At 40.8% G+C, this 15,485-nt stretch overlaps 1 protein-coding gene across 1 annotated transcript in view; it reads left to right on the forward strand.

The window, feature by feature from the left end:
• The window catches only part of LOC143281039 (uncharacterized), a 170,829-nt gene that overhangs the window by 107,354 nt on the left and 47,990 nt on the right, over positions 1-15,485 (forward strand). Inside the window, exon 5 of the mRNA XM_076585942.1 lies at positions 319-376. Within this exon, the coding sequence (XP_076442057.1) occupies positions 319-376 (58 nt within the window). The remainder of the gene's footprint in view (positions 1-318; positions 377-15,485) is intronic.

Raw genomic sequence — 15,485 nt, forward strand, 5'->3', positions numbered from 1 at the left:
AGAGCGAGATCGAGAAGACGAAACGGGGAGGAAAACAGGTGACGTTTTTCATAACTTTGACAGGACTGTCGTGAGAGAAAAGAAAAAGAGAGAGAGAGAAAAAAAAAAAAGCAGACGATACGACACGACCCAACAAAGTTCGTGTTCCTTTGCTGTGACTGAGGATGAGTGTGGGTGTGAATGTGTTGGACAACACATCTCCTGATCGAGAGTTGTATTGCGTATTTTTTAGTCAGCTGCGTTTTTAAAACCACAGGCTCGATCTGAGGGAGAGAGAGTTGGCAGTGCTTACACATTTCGTTCGTTGTGTTGTTTCAGTGCATACGATCCAGATCGATACGGTTGAGGGTGAAGAGGTTGAAGGAAGGCGAAAAAGGTAAGGTGAAGTGTGATGAATTGTTATAAATACTGTCCGGGATGATTGTGATACAGTTTGTGTAATTTTCGTTTGGCAAGTATGCGTGCAAGTGTGTGTGTGAATGAAAACGTGATTGCCCACGATACACAACGAATTCACACACACGCATACTGTACTCTCTCTCTCTCTCTCTCTCTCTCTCTCTCTCTCTCTCTCTTTCTCTGTCTCTCTCTAACATTTGTTACACAGTTTATTCACACACACTCTACCTCTCCCATCGTTAAGTCTATCTCCTCTGCTGCAGCCATTCTCACACATTATGTGTATGTATACTTGTAAGTAAAGTAAACACACTGATGTAGTCACACATTACCATATACATGTTAATGTCTTATGTAGCCACACTCACAAGTTTACACACTTCTGTAGCCACACATTATTTCAGTGTATGCTGTAGCAACACACACAGTGGTCACACATGGCGTCGTTGTCAGCTTTAACCTCATTGACAAGCACACACTGACACACTGACGTACAAGGTCATGTATAGTCATAATAGTACAATCTCACACAGATGTTTGGGTGCTCAAAGCAGAGTGTATGGAAGCATGCACACACACACACACACACACACACACACACACACACACACACACACACACACACACACACACACACACACACACACACACACACACACAGAGCAGTGATAAATTACATTACATATATATGAGTGTATGTCCATGGATATGATACTAAACAAGACCTGGACTAATTTTGATTTTGCTGTTGGTTTGCTATATTCTTCTTCTTCTGTGTTGGTGGGCTGCAACTCCCACGTTCACTCATATTATTTATATAATGTACACGAGTGGGCTTTTACATGTATGACTGTTTTAACCCTGCCGTGTAGGCAGCCATACTCGATTTTCTGGGGTGTGCATGCTGGGTATGTTCTTGTTCACATAACCCACCGAACACTGACATGGATTACAGGATCTTTAACCCTTTCACTGCCAAACTCGCATTTATGCAGCAGCTAGGTAGAGGACCCATGTCACTGAAGGGTAACCAGATCATTGGTCTGTTATCCATGAACCTACTGCTCTAAATGTTCAATGGTAGGATAGGCCATATTTTCTAAATGTCACAGGGAGAATCCCCAGCTGTTCTTAGGCACCATAATTTCTGTGTTTATAGCAAAAGGGAATTTTGCACTCTAAACTGACTGGCAGTTAAAGGGTTAACATGCATATTTGATCTTCTGCTTGAGAATATACACAAAGGGGGTTCAGGCACAAGCAGGTCTGCAGATATGTTGACCTGGGAGATTGAAAAATCTCCACTTTTTACCCACCAGGCACTGTTACCGAGATTCGAACCCAGGACCCTCAGATTGAAAGTCCAACACTTTAACCACTCGGCTATTGCGCCCATCAGTGACTATATAACTATAGATACATGTTGCTTCAAGTTCAGCACAAAACATTATTTTGAAATACATGTAGATTTATCATATGACACTTGCCAGTTGGACAAGATACTGTTCATTTGGTTATTGTCCCAAAGTCAGTGTATTCATTTAACATTGTGTATATTTTGGGCCATTTTTGCACAACAGTTCCATACTATTTTAATACAAATCTATCATAATGAAATAAGTTTTGATAATTTTACAAACAAAAAAAAAAAAAGCATGCATGAATGGTGTTCAACACTGACAACAGGTCTTGATACTTCTAAGTTCTGCAATGAATAACTGTGAATATACTCTTTTAGTTTAAGAATTTCATGTTGTTGCTGTTTCGTGTCACAGAGCTTACACTGTTGAAATTATTCACTCAGTTGTTGACTTGATCAGATCCGTGCAATGGAATCTGTGGGTGTGTCTTGAAGGGAGTGGGGCATATGGTATGCATGATGGCGATAGAATCACCATTGGTATGTGTTTAATCTAGACGTGCATTTAATGATAAGTTTCCTTGTTAATCATTGTATGCGATACAAACTTGTAAGTAAATTAGTAACTTGTGAAGTCAAGTCCATGCATAATACACATGGCCTTTGTGTGTTTGCGTACCTTTTTGTGTGTGGGCACACACACATTCTTGCAAGTGTGGTGTAATGAGTGTGTGTTTTCTGTGTCATGGATCTACTGGCATACAACATTGCTTAGAATTTTACACTTAACAAAATGATACCCAAAGATAATTATTTCAGAATCATCTTAAGTATTACTTATTGGTATGTAGGATGATTGCAAGTACTCTCTGCAGAACCGTTTGCCACAACTTATGAAAGCTTTACTTTAAGAATTGAATCAGGAAAGTGAACGCTGAGTTGCTTGCTCTGAAATTTTATAGTCCACCAACTCACCAATTCGCCCCTCCCCCTCCTCCTTATAGTTCTACCTTTTTATTTATTATTTTTTAAAATAATTTTATAATATTTATTTTTAAGTTAAACTTAAAGCACAAATTTTCACATTTGAATGTTATCATTGAATTTTATCACTTTATTAAAAATTTCAAAGTTTAACTTGATGTTTCCAGTCACCAGAAAATTATATGTGGCAGGACATTGAACAAAATTCTTCCCATGCTCTAACTCTTAGAAGTGTTTCAAACCTGCTGGGATATGAATTTCTGGGTCAGTGATCAGTCTCAGGCGTGGGAAAGGTTGCTTCTTTTCCTAAAGTTCTTATTTGGATAGCAATCTTACATTTCTTTTCTGTGGTGTGTGAGAATGGGGGCATGGTGTGATCATGTACTTGTTATGTTCTCTGGTTATAAAAAAAATAAATAAATAAATAAATAAATAAATAAATAAATAAATAAATAAAAACCCACCACCAACAAAAAAGATTGTGAGGTGTGTTGTTGTTTTATATTATAGATTATATATATATATATATATATATATATATATATATATATATATACTGTGTAAAATTGACAGTTTGAGAATTTTTTGTTATTGTAAATGCATACATGTGTGTCTGTGTGTGCATTTAAACTTTGTCTTGGTTAAAATTGATAATTTTGGACCGTGATAAAAGCCTGTCTCAGTGTCTGCTTTGATAGTTTGTGTTGTGTGTGTTTGTGTATACGCATACATGTGTATTTGTGTGTGCACGTGTTTGTACACACTTTGTGTGTGTGTGTGTGTGTGTGTGTGTGTGTGTTGGTTTTTGTACATTATATATATAAGACCATGGGGGAAAAAAAGCCCAACAACTGGAGGGTTTTTAATTTTATAAAACTGTTTAGGCTTTCTGTTCCATGGCTTGAGGTGAATTTAGAATTGCTTCCTTCTCCTCCTTCCTGGCTGTGTCAGCTGAAGTGGAATGCATACATGTACCTGCCAGGTAGCAGGTAGAGTGGGGGGTGATGACCATCAGTGTTCAGGGTCACAGGTTGACAGCCTGCTATAATGCTAACAATATTTTTATTCTCTGGTAAACTGTGCTAGCTTGTGGTGTTGTCCATTGTTTGATTGTGTGTGTATACAGTACACTAAATTATATAAATCTGTCATTCTGTGTGTGTGTGTGTGCACTAACTCACCTCTGTGTGTGTGTGTGTGTGTGTGTGTGTGTGTGTGTGTGTGTGTGTGTGTGTGTGTGTGTACAATACATGTGTGTGTGTCATTACATTTCACTTAAATGTGACTGATCAGAACACTGATAATGATATCACTTTATCAGTGAATGGATTTCTGGAAAATTACGAATCTAACCTGAATAAACTTCAGTATGGTATTCTTATAACTATTATTACTGACTAACTTGTGATCACAGTTATTTTTTTCGTTTGTTATTATTTTGTTTTGTTTTGTGTTTGTTACACTTACAGAAGAAGACAATTTTTTTGTTGTTCCTTGCATTGGATTGAAAATAACCACTTAACATCAGTACTGTATAGTAGTACTAGTAGTATTGTAGGGACTGGCATTTGACTGCCTAGGCCTCACGGCCTTTTTTTTTTTTTTTTAATGTCCCCTTCTATATTGGTCTCCTTTGATTTGTGGTATACATATGTATTAAATACTTTAATGTTCAGTTATTTTGTCATGATAGAGATGACAGATTAGGCTGGACTGAAATTTAATGAAAAGCTTTGCAGACACACACTCTTCCCCCCAACACACAAGGGTTTTGTGTGTGCATACAAATGTGTGTGTATTCTTTGTGAGCACATGTATGCTCTGTCTGTGTGTGTGTGTGTGTGGTACAAGTTGAAGTCATGTATGTGGGGGTGGGGTGGGAGTGTGTGTGGGGGGTACAGGTTGAAATCGTGTGTGTGTTTGTGTGTGTGTGTGTGGTACAAGTTGAAGTCAAGTGTGTTTGTGGGAATGTGTGTGTGGTACAAGTTGAAGTCGTGTGTGTGTGTGTGTGGTACAAGTTGAAATCATGTGTATGTGTGTTGGAGTGTGCGTGTGGTACAAGTTGAAGTCACGTGCTCGCGCGCGCGTGTGTGTGTGTATGTGTGTAGTACACGTTGAGGTCCCACTGAAAAGTGTCAACCAGATCGCTTACACACAAAAAAAAGTCTTGTCAGTGTTGTCACTAGACACTGTCAGCGGCACCACAACCATCCCTCCCACCCTGCTATCTCACACCTCCACCCCCCAACCTTCTCTCTCCTCTCTCACCACCATTTACTTTCCACTGTCTCCTCTAGCCACAACTCTCTGTCTCTCTGAGTGCAAAGACCCAGTAGATGTCTAAAACTGTAAAAGTAAATCTCAGTCCCTGACTTCCCCAGCCCCAGGCATTGAGTCATGCCTACCGTTCTGGAGAACTTCTCTCCTCTCTCCAGTCCTCTGTCCCACCTCTCCTCCTCTCTCCACCCCACCCAGCACACACAGCCCACCCCTCCCAACATCTGCCCCTCCACCGGGTGCTCTGACCTCTGGTGTGGTGGTTGACACATGATGTGGGTAGGTAGGTTTTGTCACCCACACCCCTCTGACTGTCCCCCTTTGTTCACATTCTGCTACACTTACTTTATGAGGACTGTGCAGATGGTTTGGTTTGGGGATTTTTTTTTTGTTTTTGTTTTTTTGGTCCTTTATCTATCTATATAGATCTATCTATCTATCTATCTTATCTATCAGTCAATAAATTTATAAATCTATCTTATCTATAGATCTTATTTATCTATCTTTCTATCTATTGATACCTATTATGATCTCTGTGTGTGTCTGTTTTTCTATACATGTATCTATCTGTCTATCTCTCTGTCTATATGATCTATCTCTCTTCTGTCTCTCTGTCTATATGATCTATCTATCTTCTTGTTTATTTTATTTATTGTTATTTATTTATTTTATTCGCTTCACCCCCACACACTCAGTTTCCAGCATGGTTCATTCATGAAGGTTGAGAATGAAAGTATCACTGTCAGAATGTTCAGAACTGCAGAGAAACAAAACAAGAAACAAAAATCCCTGAATTTCCTGTTTTTCATCAATATGAATGAATTGGAATGATTTGAAATTGTACAACAGCTTATTATAATTCCCCTTGGCTTCGATCAGTGAAGCTTTGCATTCATAACCCACCCTGTCTTTCATGCCTCATACTTGTGGACTTTGAACAGAGGGATTTCCTGTGAGTGTGACACTGCTTTGGAATTTTGGTGGGAGGTGTGAGAGAGAGAGAGAGAGAGAGAGAGAACCTGTCGTATGTTGCATTGCATTGCATTGTCAAGACACTGCATTGTATTATGTTGGAGCTTCTTGTCTGTCATCACAATGTAAGGTGGTTGTTGTTGTGGTTTTTTGGGGTTTTTTTTTTGTGTGTGTGTGTGTCTGTGTGTGTGTGTGTGTGTGTGTGTGTGTTGTTGTTGTTTTTGTTGTGTGGGTTTTTTTTTGGATGGAATGAACTCTTCTGTCACCAGTGACATCACATCGTGATTGCAGTGCAGTCCCTTTCTTTTTATCCTCCACTGCATTGTATTGATAACTATTATTCTATGCATATTGATGGTGGAATGTGTGTGTGAGGGCATGTGCTTCATGTATGTGTTTATATTTATATATATATATATATATATATATATATATATAGAGGATGTTTTAAAGCAGATTTCTTCAGAAATGGATACCAGTCATGTGCAGTCTGAAATCTAGTTGAGAAGTTCATTACAGTTCTTATTTGTTGAATTATCTAGAAAATTTTTCATCACAGTTTTGTTTTTAGGATTGAGAGTTTATATGATTTGGGAGAAAATAAATAGTTGCTGGAACTAGAAGTTCTACTTATAGGCTAGCCATGGATCACCAGATACATGTCACTGTTGCTTACAAGTTGTATTGTATTACTCTTTTGTCTCCTGGGCTGCTCCCCTTTCCAGGGAGAGTGCGTCACTATAGTGCAAAACCACCCTCCCACCCACCCGCACACACACACACACACACACACAGATATCTCTCTGTATTATGTTGGTGGTGGTTGTTTTGTATTTTTCTGCCTGCAGATGTATAATTTGCTTTCCTATCGAGGAGGATTTTTCTTTTCTTTTGCCAGGGACAACCCTTTTGTTGCCGTGGGTTCTTTTACATGCTCTGAGTGCATGCTACACACAGGACCTCATTTTATCGTCTCATCCGAATGACTAGTGTCCAGACCACCACTCAAGGTCTGATGGAGGTGGAGAAAATACTGCCGGCTGTGGGATTCGATCCGGTGTGCTCAGATTCTCTGGCTTCCGAGGTGGATGCGTCACCATCAGGCCACAACTCCACATGTATAGATTTATACTGTACGTACATGTGTAATACTGCTATAGCCGGAAGTATGGTCTTGCTTTTCCTGAGAGTTTTTCAGCATGATGGTCCCCCATGCCTGACTGATCAGCAACAATGGATCAAGCTTGTTTTCTGCAGACCTATGTGTGTTTCTCCTGGAATTCTGTAATGACATCACTTAAAAGCCTGCACAGTGTACATTTCGGATCAGTCCCTTGTGTTGACAACTGTTTTTCTCTCCAGACATTTGTCATTTTCCGTATACAATTTTTTTCTTTTCTAGACCAGTGTTCTTACTAAACCTTCCATGATCAGTGACTGAGTTAGTAAGAAAAATGTTTTCAGAAAATTCTCTACCAGGATTTAGAGACTGCCTTTTAGTGAATATACTTTCACTGATTCAGTTATGTTGTACCTGAGTCAGTGCGTGTGTAGCATGCTTCCTGCTTGATGTGTATTTATAAGTGTGTGTGTGTGTGTGTGTGCGTGCGTTTGAGTTTGTGTGTGTGTGTGTGTGTGTGTGTGTGTGTGAGAAGAATAATTATTAGTGACAACAGAAACCTACGCATAGAAGTAAACAAGTATTACAATATATATCAAAAGTGTAAGCACAATATATATAAGCGTAAGCAGACTGTCAAATGACAAATGACCTTTGATAGTTTTGTTGTTGTTGTTTTGTTTTTTTGTTTGTTTTTTTTTGGGGGGGGTGGGGGTATTTTTTGGTTTTCTGTTGCTGTTGTTGTTGTTGATGTATGTGTTTTGTTTTGAAAACCAGCAGTTGGACAAAGAGAAAACTGTGTGTTGTAAGCAAGCCAACAAAGAAAGTAATGGACCCTATACTGTTTGAAGTACAGTGTGTGGGTTTTCTGTTGTAAGGTGTGCATATATATATGTGTGGCCTTGTTTTAGTGACATCAGCTAACGAATGAGCAAGCAGACTCACTGGTTTGCTGTTGACATTTGTACTCTGTGTGTGTGCGTGTGTGTGTGTGTGTGTGTGTGTGTGTGTGTGCAAGTTTGTGTGCATGTTTTCTGTGTGTGTGTGTGTGTGTGTGTGTGTGTGTGTGTGTGTGTGTGTGAAGAGTATGTGTGTGATACATGTGTATGTTTGTGTCTGTGTGTGTGTGCGTGCATCCATTGCATGTATGTATACTGATGCATGTGTTTGTATGTATCTTTCTGTGTGTGTGTGTTAGTGTGTGGTGTGTGGGTGTTTGCATGCCTTTTATTTCATGCTCTGACCCAGAATGATCTGTTTTCCACCACAACACCTCCCATCTGAGTGGAGCCCCTCATTAACCCATGACACACCTCCCTATTATCATCAGGCTTTGTGGTCTTCCACAGCTCGTTTTTTGCCACTTGACCTTCTTTCCCAGTGACTGCGGTATTGCTGTAAATTGTGGTATGTCTACACAATCACAATAGTCTCCTTTGTACATCAGTGTCCCAGCATAGACTGCATTGCTGAGTAGTTTGTTATCAGTGCCAAGGTATAAACTATGCCGCTGCTGTGTGCGTACACAGCTGAAAACATGTCCATTGCCCTTGGTGACAGCACTGAAGAAAGCATGATGCCCTGGCTTCTGTCAGGATGATGCGCTTTTGGACAAAGTGTGTGTTTTTTTGTTGTTGTTTTTTAACAGAGGCAAAGTTGAATGGATGAACTCACACATGTATGTGTACAGGCATGTGCGCGCTTCATCTCATTCACTCACTCGCACTTCATAGAGGTACGGAGAGAAAAGGAAAGGACTTTTTGATGTGCTCTCTCTCTCTGTTATCCCTACACACACATACTTGGGTGTGCGTGCATGCATTCTAACTCACACATCAAAATAATATTTGATAGCAAGCAAGATTCTTCAGATTATTACTTTTTGATTTGATTATTGAATCAGAATACCAATCATATGCAGCATTTTCAAACTGCTGAAAGTTTCAAAACTCCACTGATGAATTGTTGTCTCTTGAGGACAGAAATGGTTGTTAATGGTCTCAGTGACACCTTTTTCTCACAGCACTTTCTGTAGTGGAAAGGCGTTAAATTAAATGAAAGAGTGAATGAATACACTGTACACTTGCGACATATGCATACAACAGATTTGTGTGTATGGTGTGCATGCATGTGTCCATAATTTATTCAAAGTCCTGAAGGCTTTGAAAGCAAGATTCAGCACAAGAAATGCATGCATATTATTGCTCTGTTTCCCTTGTTTACAAGATCTGATGGATGTGTTTTCACATTTACCTAAAAAAAATTTTTTAAGTGAATTAAAAAAACAAAGAGCATATCATTATCATTATCATTATCATTATGATATTATACTAGTGGTGTGAGTGCATTGGAAATCATTCAGACCTGTGGTCCTTGCCTGTATCACCTTTCACTCTGATTTGCTGAACTGAAAGAACTTTTGTCAGTCCAGATCCCATCAGATAAAAAGGACATCCACCAGTCTGTTGCTGCAGGGCTTTCCTTGTCCCGTCTTCAAAGATAGTGTATTTTGGTCAGGCCCTTCACAACTTCAGATTTTGTGTTTGTTTGTTCAGAGCTGTTTGTCATTGCTATACATGGGAGAAAAGAAAGCTCTGTTTTCACATGTCTGCATTTATATTAATGGGAACTTACGTCTTGGTGTTGCCATTATGTTGTGGTTAGTGCATAGTGGTGGGAACTGGTTTGAAGTTGAACCCAAAGTCTTGATCATGGCTTATAATACATCCCATCAGTTGAATTTGGAAACCTTTGGGGTTGCTTTGTGTATGGTTCATTGGTTGGAATTCTTTTGTCTCACTCATGAAAAAAACAAACCAACAACAACAACAACAAAAAACCAAAAAAACCAACAACAACAAAAAACAACAACAACTGCAATCCATAATTTTTTGTTGTTGTTTTTTTTAGGTGTAAATTACTTGTGTTAGCAGTGTTTTGTTGTAGGGAGGAATCTTGGCTGTTAGCTGTTCACTGAAAAAATAGATAAATCAATTAGATAAAAAGAAGAAGAAGAAAACATGTTTTCATTCGTAATTATTTCATTATTGAATATAAACATTCCTTTCTTGGAAACTGATTTCATTCACAAGTTCATTCATTGAGAAAGGAATACATGTTTGAAGGGGTGTCCACTGTCTCTCTCTTCCCTCTCCCGGTACCCACTGAGTCCTTGTTTTGTTGTTGTTGTTTGTTTGGTTGGTATTTGTTTTGTTAGTTCCGAGTGTCAAATATTTCAAAGACAAAGACTTGGAGCGGTTTGACCAGCCATAAGTAGCAGAAGAAGAAGAATTCTTCTATTAACCCCTTCCACACGGTGGAATACTTTCTGTACATACGTGGGGATGTGTGTGAGGCATGAGGCATGCATGCGTCAGTACGTACAGCCCCAGTACAGCCCCGGTGTAGCAGGAGAACAAGAGGCTGTCTGATGAGGCTTTATTTATGACAGACACTTACTTGACACCACACCAAGCCAGGCCAGGACCCCCTGTCTGCTCTCGCTCTCACCTTGTCCTGTGTGCCATTTGGCTGTGCCTTTCCCCTTCTCTCTCCCTCTCTCTTTCTCTCTCACCTTCATCCTGCTTATAGTTTCTCTCTCATTCTTTATCTGCTGTTGTTGTGGGCCAACGGGGCTGATAAGGATGTCATCCGCTTTCCCTTTAGCTCAAGAGAGCCACCAGAGGCATTGTCCTAGCAGTGCCAGGGAAAAGGTCAGGATCGGATGGCGCTGGGGTGTGTGAGAACTTAAGTGCTTGTTCTCAGTGACACCCTCCCTTCATCCTATCACTTTCTGTGGAGAGGGTTTCGTCCTTACCCCGCCTGGGAGGGCAGAGAGTATACCATCTGGATTTACTTTGACGTCAGTGGGTTGTCTGTCAGTAGTGGTTTTTGATTTCCCGCAGTGTTGTTGTTGCTGGTGCAGCACTAAGGGACGGTTAGCTGAAGAGTGTTGATGTTTGCATACAGATGTATATACACGGTCATAATTTTGTGGCCATCAAAAAAGGGGGAACCATTCGGTATTTCGTTGGGGGGAAAGTTTGCATTTTGTTTTCGTTTTATTCAGAGCTACATGTGATCAGATAGTTTTGCAGTTTTCTGTGTTTCTTTGTTCATCCAGAAAAACAACAACAACAGTAGCAACAAATAATAAACTCTCTTCTTTTTTTTTTTTATCAGTTTTCATTTGTTTAGTTGGTGCTCTCCATCCATGAAACAACAGCTTCATGTGATGTGGAATACACTTGAGTGATTTCCAAAGGAAAATATCATAACATAAATTGGAACAGCCCATACCATTACTGGCTTGACACTACAATTGTCTCAGTGGGATACCTACACCAGCACCTGTGAGAGGTTTGGACCGATGAATTCATCCACTCCAGTGAAGACGTGTGTACTCTGAGAGCGTTGAAAGTTTGTGTCAGGTGGTTGTGGAGCCCTGAGTGTTGAAAGTTTGTGTCAGGTGGTTGTGGAGCCCTGAGTGTTGAAAGTTTGTGTCAGGTGGTTGTGGAGCCCTGAGTGTTGAAAGTTTGTGTCAGGTGGTTGTGGAGCCTGAGTGTTGAAAGTTTGTGTCAGGTGGTTGTGGAGCCCTGAGTGTTGAAAGTTTGTGTCAGGTGGTTGTGGAGCCCTGAGTGTTGAAAGTTTGTGTCAGGTGGTTGTGGAGCCCTGAGTGTTGAAAGTTTGTGTCAGGTGGTTGTGGAGCCCTGAGTGTTGAAAGTTTGTGTCAGGTGGTTGTGGAGCCCTGAGTGTTGAAAGTTTGTGTCAGGTGGTTGTGGAGCCCTGAGTGTTGAAAGTTTGTGTCAGGTGGTTGTGGAGCCCTGAGTGTTGAAAGTTTGTGTCAGGTGGTTGTGGAGCCCTGAGTGTTGAAAGTTTGTGTCAGGTGGTTGTGGAGCCCTGAGTGGTGAAAGTTTGTGTCAGGTGGTTGTGGAGCCCTGAGTGTTGAAAGTTTGTGTCAGGTGGTTGTGGAGCCCTGAGTGGTGAAAGTTTGTGTCAGGTGGTTGTGGAGCCCTGAGTGTTGAAAGTTTGTGTCAGGTGGTTGTGGAGCCCTGAGTGTTGAAAGTTGTGTCAGGTGGTTGTGGAGCCCTGAGTGTTGAAAGTTGTGTCAGGTGGTTGTGGAGCCCTGAGTGTTGAAAGTTTGTGTCAGGTGGTTGTGGAGCCCTGAGTGTTGAAAGTTTCTGCTGTCAGGTGGTTGTGGAGCCCCGAGTGTTGAAAGTTTGTGTCAGGTGGTTGTGGAGCCCTGAGTGTTGAAAGTTTGTGTCAGGTGGTTGTGGAGCCCTGAGTGTTGAAAGTTTCTGTCAGGTGGTTGTGGAGCCCTGAGTGTTGAAAGTTTCTGCTGTCAGGTGGTTGTGGAGCCCCGAGTGTTGAAAGTTTGTGTCAGGTGGTTGTGGAGCCCTGAGTGTTGAAAGTTTCTGTCAGGTGGTTGTGGAGCCCTGAGTGTTGAAAGTTTCTGCTGTCAGGTGGTTGTGGAGCCCCGAGTGTTGAAAGTTTGTGTCAGGTGGTTGTGGAGCCCTGAGTGTTGAACGTTTCTGTCAGGTGGTTGTGGAGCCCTGAGTGTTGAAAGTTTCTGCTGTCAGGTGGTTGTGGAGCCCCGAGTGTTGAAAGTTTGTGTCAGGTGGTTGTGGAGCCCTGAGTGTTGAAAGTTTGTGTCAGGTGGTTGTGGAGCCCTGAGTGTTAAAAGTTTGTGTCAGGTGGTTGTGGAGCCCTGAGTGTTGAAAGTTTGTGTCAGGTGGTTGTGGAGCCCCGAGTGTTGAAAGTTTCTGTCAGGTGGTTGTGGAGCCCTGAGTGTTGAAAGTTTGTGTCAGGTGGTTGTGGAGCCCTGAGTGTTGAAAGGTTGTGTCAGGTGGTTGTGAAGCCCTGGGTGGTGAAAGATTGTGTCAGGTGGTTGTGGAGCCCTGAGTGTTGAAAGGTTGTGTCAGGTGGTTGTGAAGCCCTGGGTGGTGAAAGATTGTGTCAGGTGGTTGTGGAGCCCTGAGTGTTGAAAGTTTGTGTCAGGTGGTTGTGGAGCCCTGAGTGTTGAAAGTTTGTGTCAGGTGGTTGTGGAGCCCTGAGTGTTGAAAGTTTGTGTCAGGTGGTTGTGGAGCCCTGAGTGTTGAAAGTTTGTGTCAGGTGGTTGTGGAGCCCTGAGTGTTGAAAGTTTCTGTCAGGTGGTTGTGGAGCCCTGAGTGTTGAACTCCCAGGCGGCCAGATGTTGGTGTATGTGGTGGGCGTGCAGTCCTCCCCCTCCTCCCCTGTGGCCGGGGATGGGGGAGGGGGTAGTGGCGGTGGTGAGGGTGGAGGTAGGGGACCACAGTATGATGACGTCTTGGTGCCAGCGTCTGGGCATGGTTTGAGTAAGTATTCTGGTGATGGTGTAGTGCTTTGGTGACTTGAGCTGAAAATCTTTTTTAATGCACTGATGTGAAGATTTTAAGCTAAATTAAAGTGGATTGAGCACGCACGCACGCACGCACACACACACGCGCGCGCGCGCGCGCACACACACACACACACACACACACACACACACACACAACACATCATTGAACTGAGACTGTCCATGTGTGTTTACTAAATTGAATGCACATACATGTACATGTTCAAACTATATCATGTTTTAAGTCATGGATCTCTCTCTCTCTCTCTCTCTCTATATATATATATATATATATATATATATATATATATGTCATAACTGAGCAGTTTTAAAGTTGATGACTAGTTGATGACATATTTCTGACCATCTCTGACCATGTAGATGATATTGCATCAAATCTCCTCTTGATCCCCTTTATCGTTGTCACTTTTTTTCATATTTTTCTTGACATTGACAACCTTTCAAAAAACCGCATATCATGGCATTGAAAAATGAATCTGAATGTTTATGAATAGCTTAAGTTGTATTTATACATCTTGAAGTGTTTGCTTCTTAATTAGACACATAATAGATGTGTTAATCTGACACTAAAATATGTGGATGACAAAATATCTTTGATTGGAAAAAAACAGCTAACAGCATTAACTAGAGTCTTGTTTGACAAGTTATAAATGAAGAAAAACACAGTCAGCTGTGAGTACCTCAAAACGACCTTGGCATAGTTTCTGTGGTTAACTGGGCTAAAAGCTTCATGGTTTGATTTTAGTCTATTAATGTATACAGAATCTGTAAGTTCTCATGTAATCCAGCAGAGTTCATACAGGTATTAAAAGTTTTTAAGGGTTTGTATAAAACAAACAACCAGAACGACTGACAAAAAATGATACATTGTTTCTGTCAGTGAAAAGCACAACAGTGAAATGTTCCTTCTGGCTTTAAAGTTAATAATAGATGATATTATGTATATTATCTTTAATAAAACAAACAAACAAACAAAAAAAAAACAACAACAACAAAAAGAAACATTAAAATAAAGCCCCAACCCTGACCCCCAAATTAGTGTAAAAAGTAACAGATGACTGTTCATGCAAGGAGCATAACACACACACTCAAAATTGCCTTCCATATATGGGTTTGCAATAGTGTAAAAGTTTTGGCCTTTTTTTGTGTGTGTGTGTGTGTTTCAAAAGTTTGTGTGCTTTTTCATTTTGTGATTAAATACCTGCACGAACCCTACGCAGTCTTGTTTGATAGATGCCCACAGTGTTGATGATGAAGCATTGACACATGGCATTTTGGGATGACTAAAATGGATACATTGCAAAATTCTGTAGGGATGACTGGAGTACAGCTTTAGTGCTGGTCCCATGTGATTCATCAAATGCTGTCAGGCTATCTTGTGGCTGCATTTCATAAACCATGTCAGCTGTAAGTAGCCTGTTGGAATATATATGTATGGTCACTGTGCTTAGGGAAAAGGAAAGTGGGTGATGGTGAACATTGTTGGGTAAGGTTTTTGATAGAAAGAGAGGGAGGGAGGGAGAGAACTCAGAACTCAAAACGTTTTTTTTTTTATTCAAGGATCAAGATTTTAGGCATAGCCTGTTCTTCTGTACTAGAGAGAGAGAGAGAGAGCTAATACAAATATCGAGATTTTTTATTCAGATGATGCCATGGCTTCAGTCATATAAATATTATACTTATATTCTTCTGCTTCTTTTTCTTCTTTTGCGTTCATGGGCTGCAACTCCCATGTACACGAGTGGGCTTTTACATGTATTCATGACCGTTTTTACCCCACCATGTAGGCAGCCATACTCAGCTATTTGTATTCAAGAGAGAGATGGAGAGAGAATAAAGTTCTAGTTTACAGCAAGGCATACTCAACTCACTGATGCTTGAAAACAACCTTGCTTCTGTTTTAAAAAGACGGTGTAACCTGAGGCAGGTGCAGTAAGTCACACACAGCCCTGCACTGACACAGGGAAAGAGTGCAGTGGCATGCATTGTGGCAG

This window comes from Babylonia areolata, chromosome 4 (genome assembly GCF_041734735.1).
Source record: "Babylonia areolata isolate BAREFJ2019XMU chromosome 4, ASM4173473v1, whole genome shotgun sequence".
NCBI classification, from domain to species: Eukaryota; Metazoa; Mollusca; class Gastropoda; order Neogastropoda; family Buccinidae; genus Babylonia; species Babylonia areolata.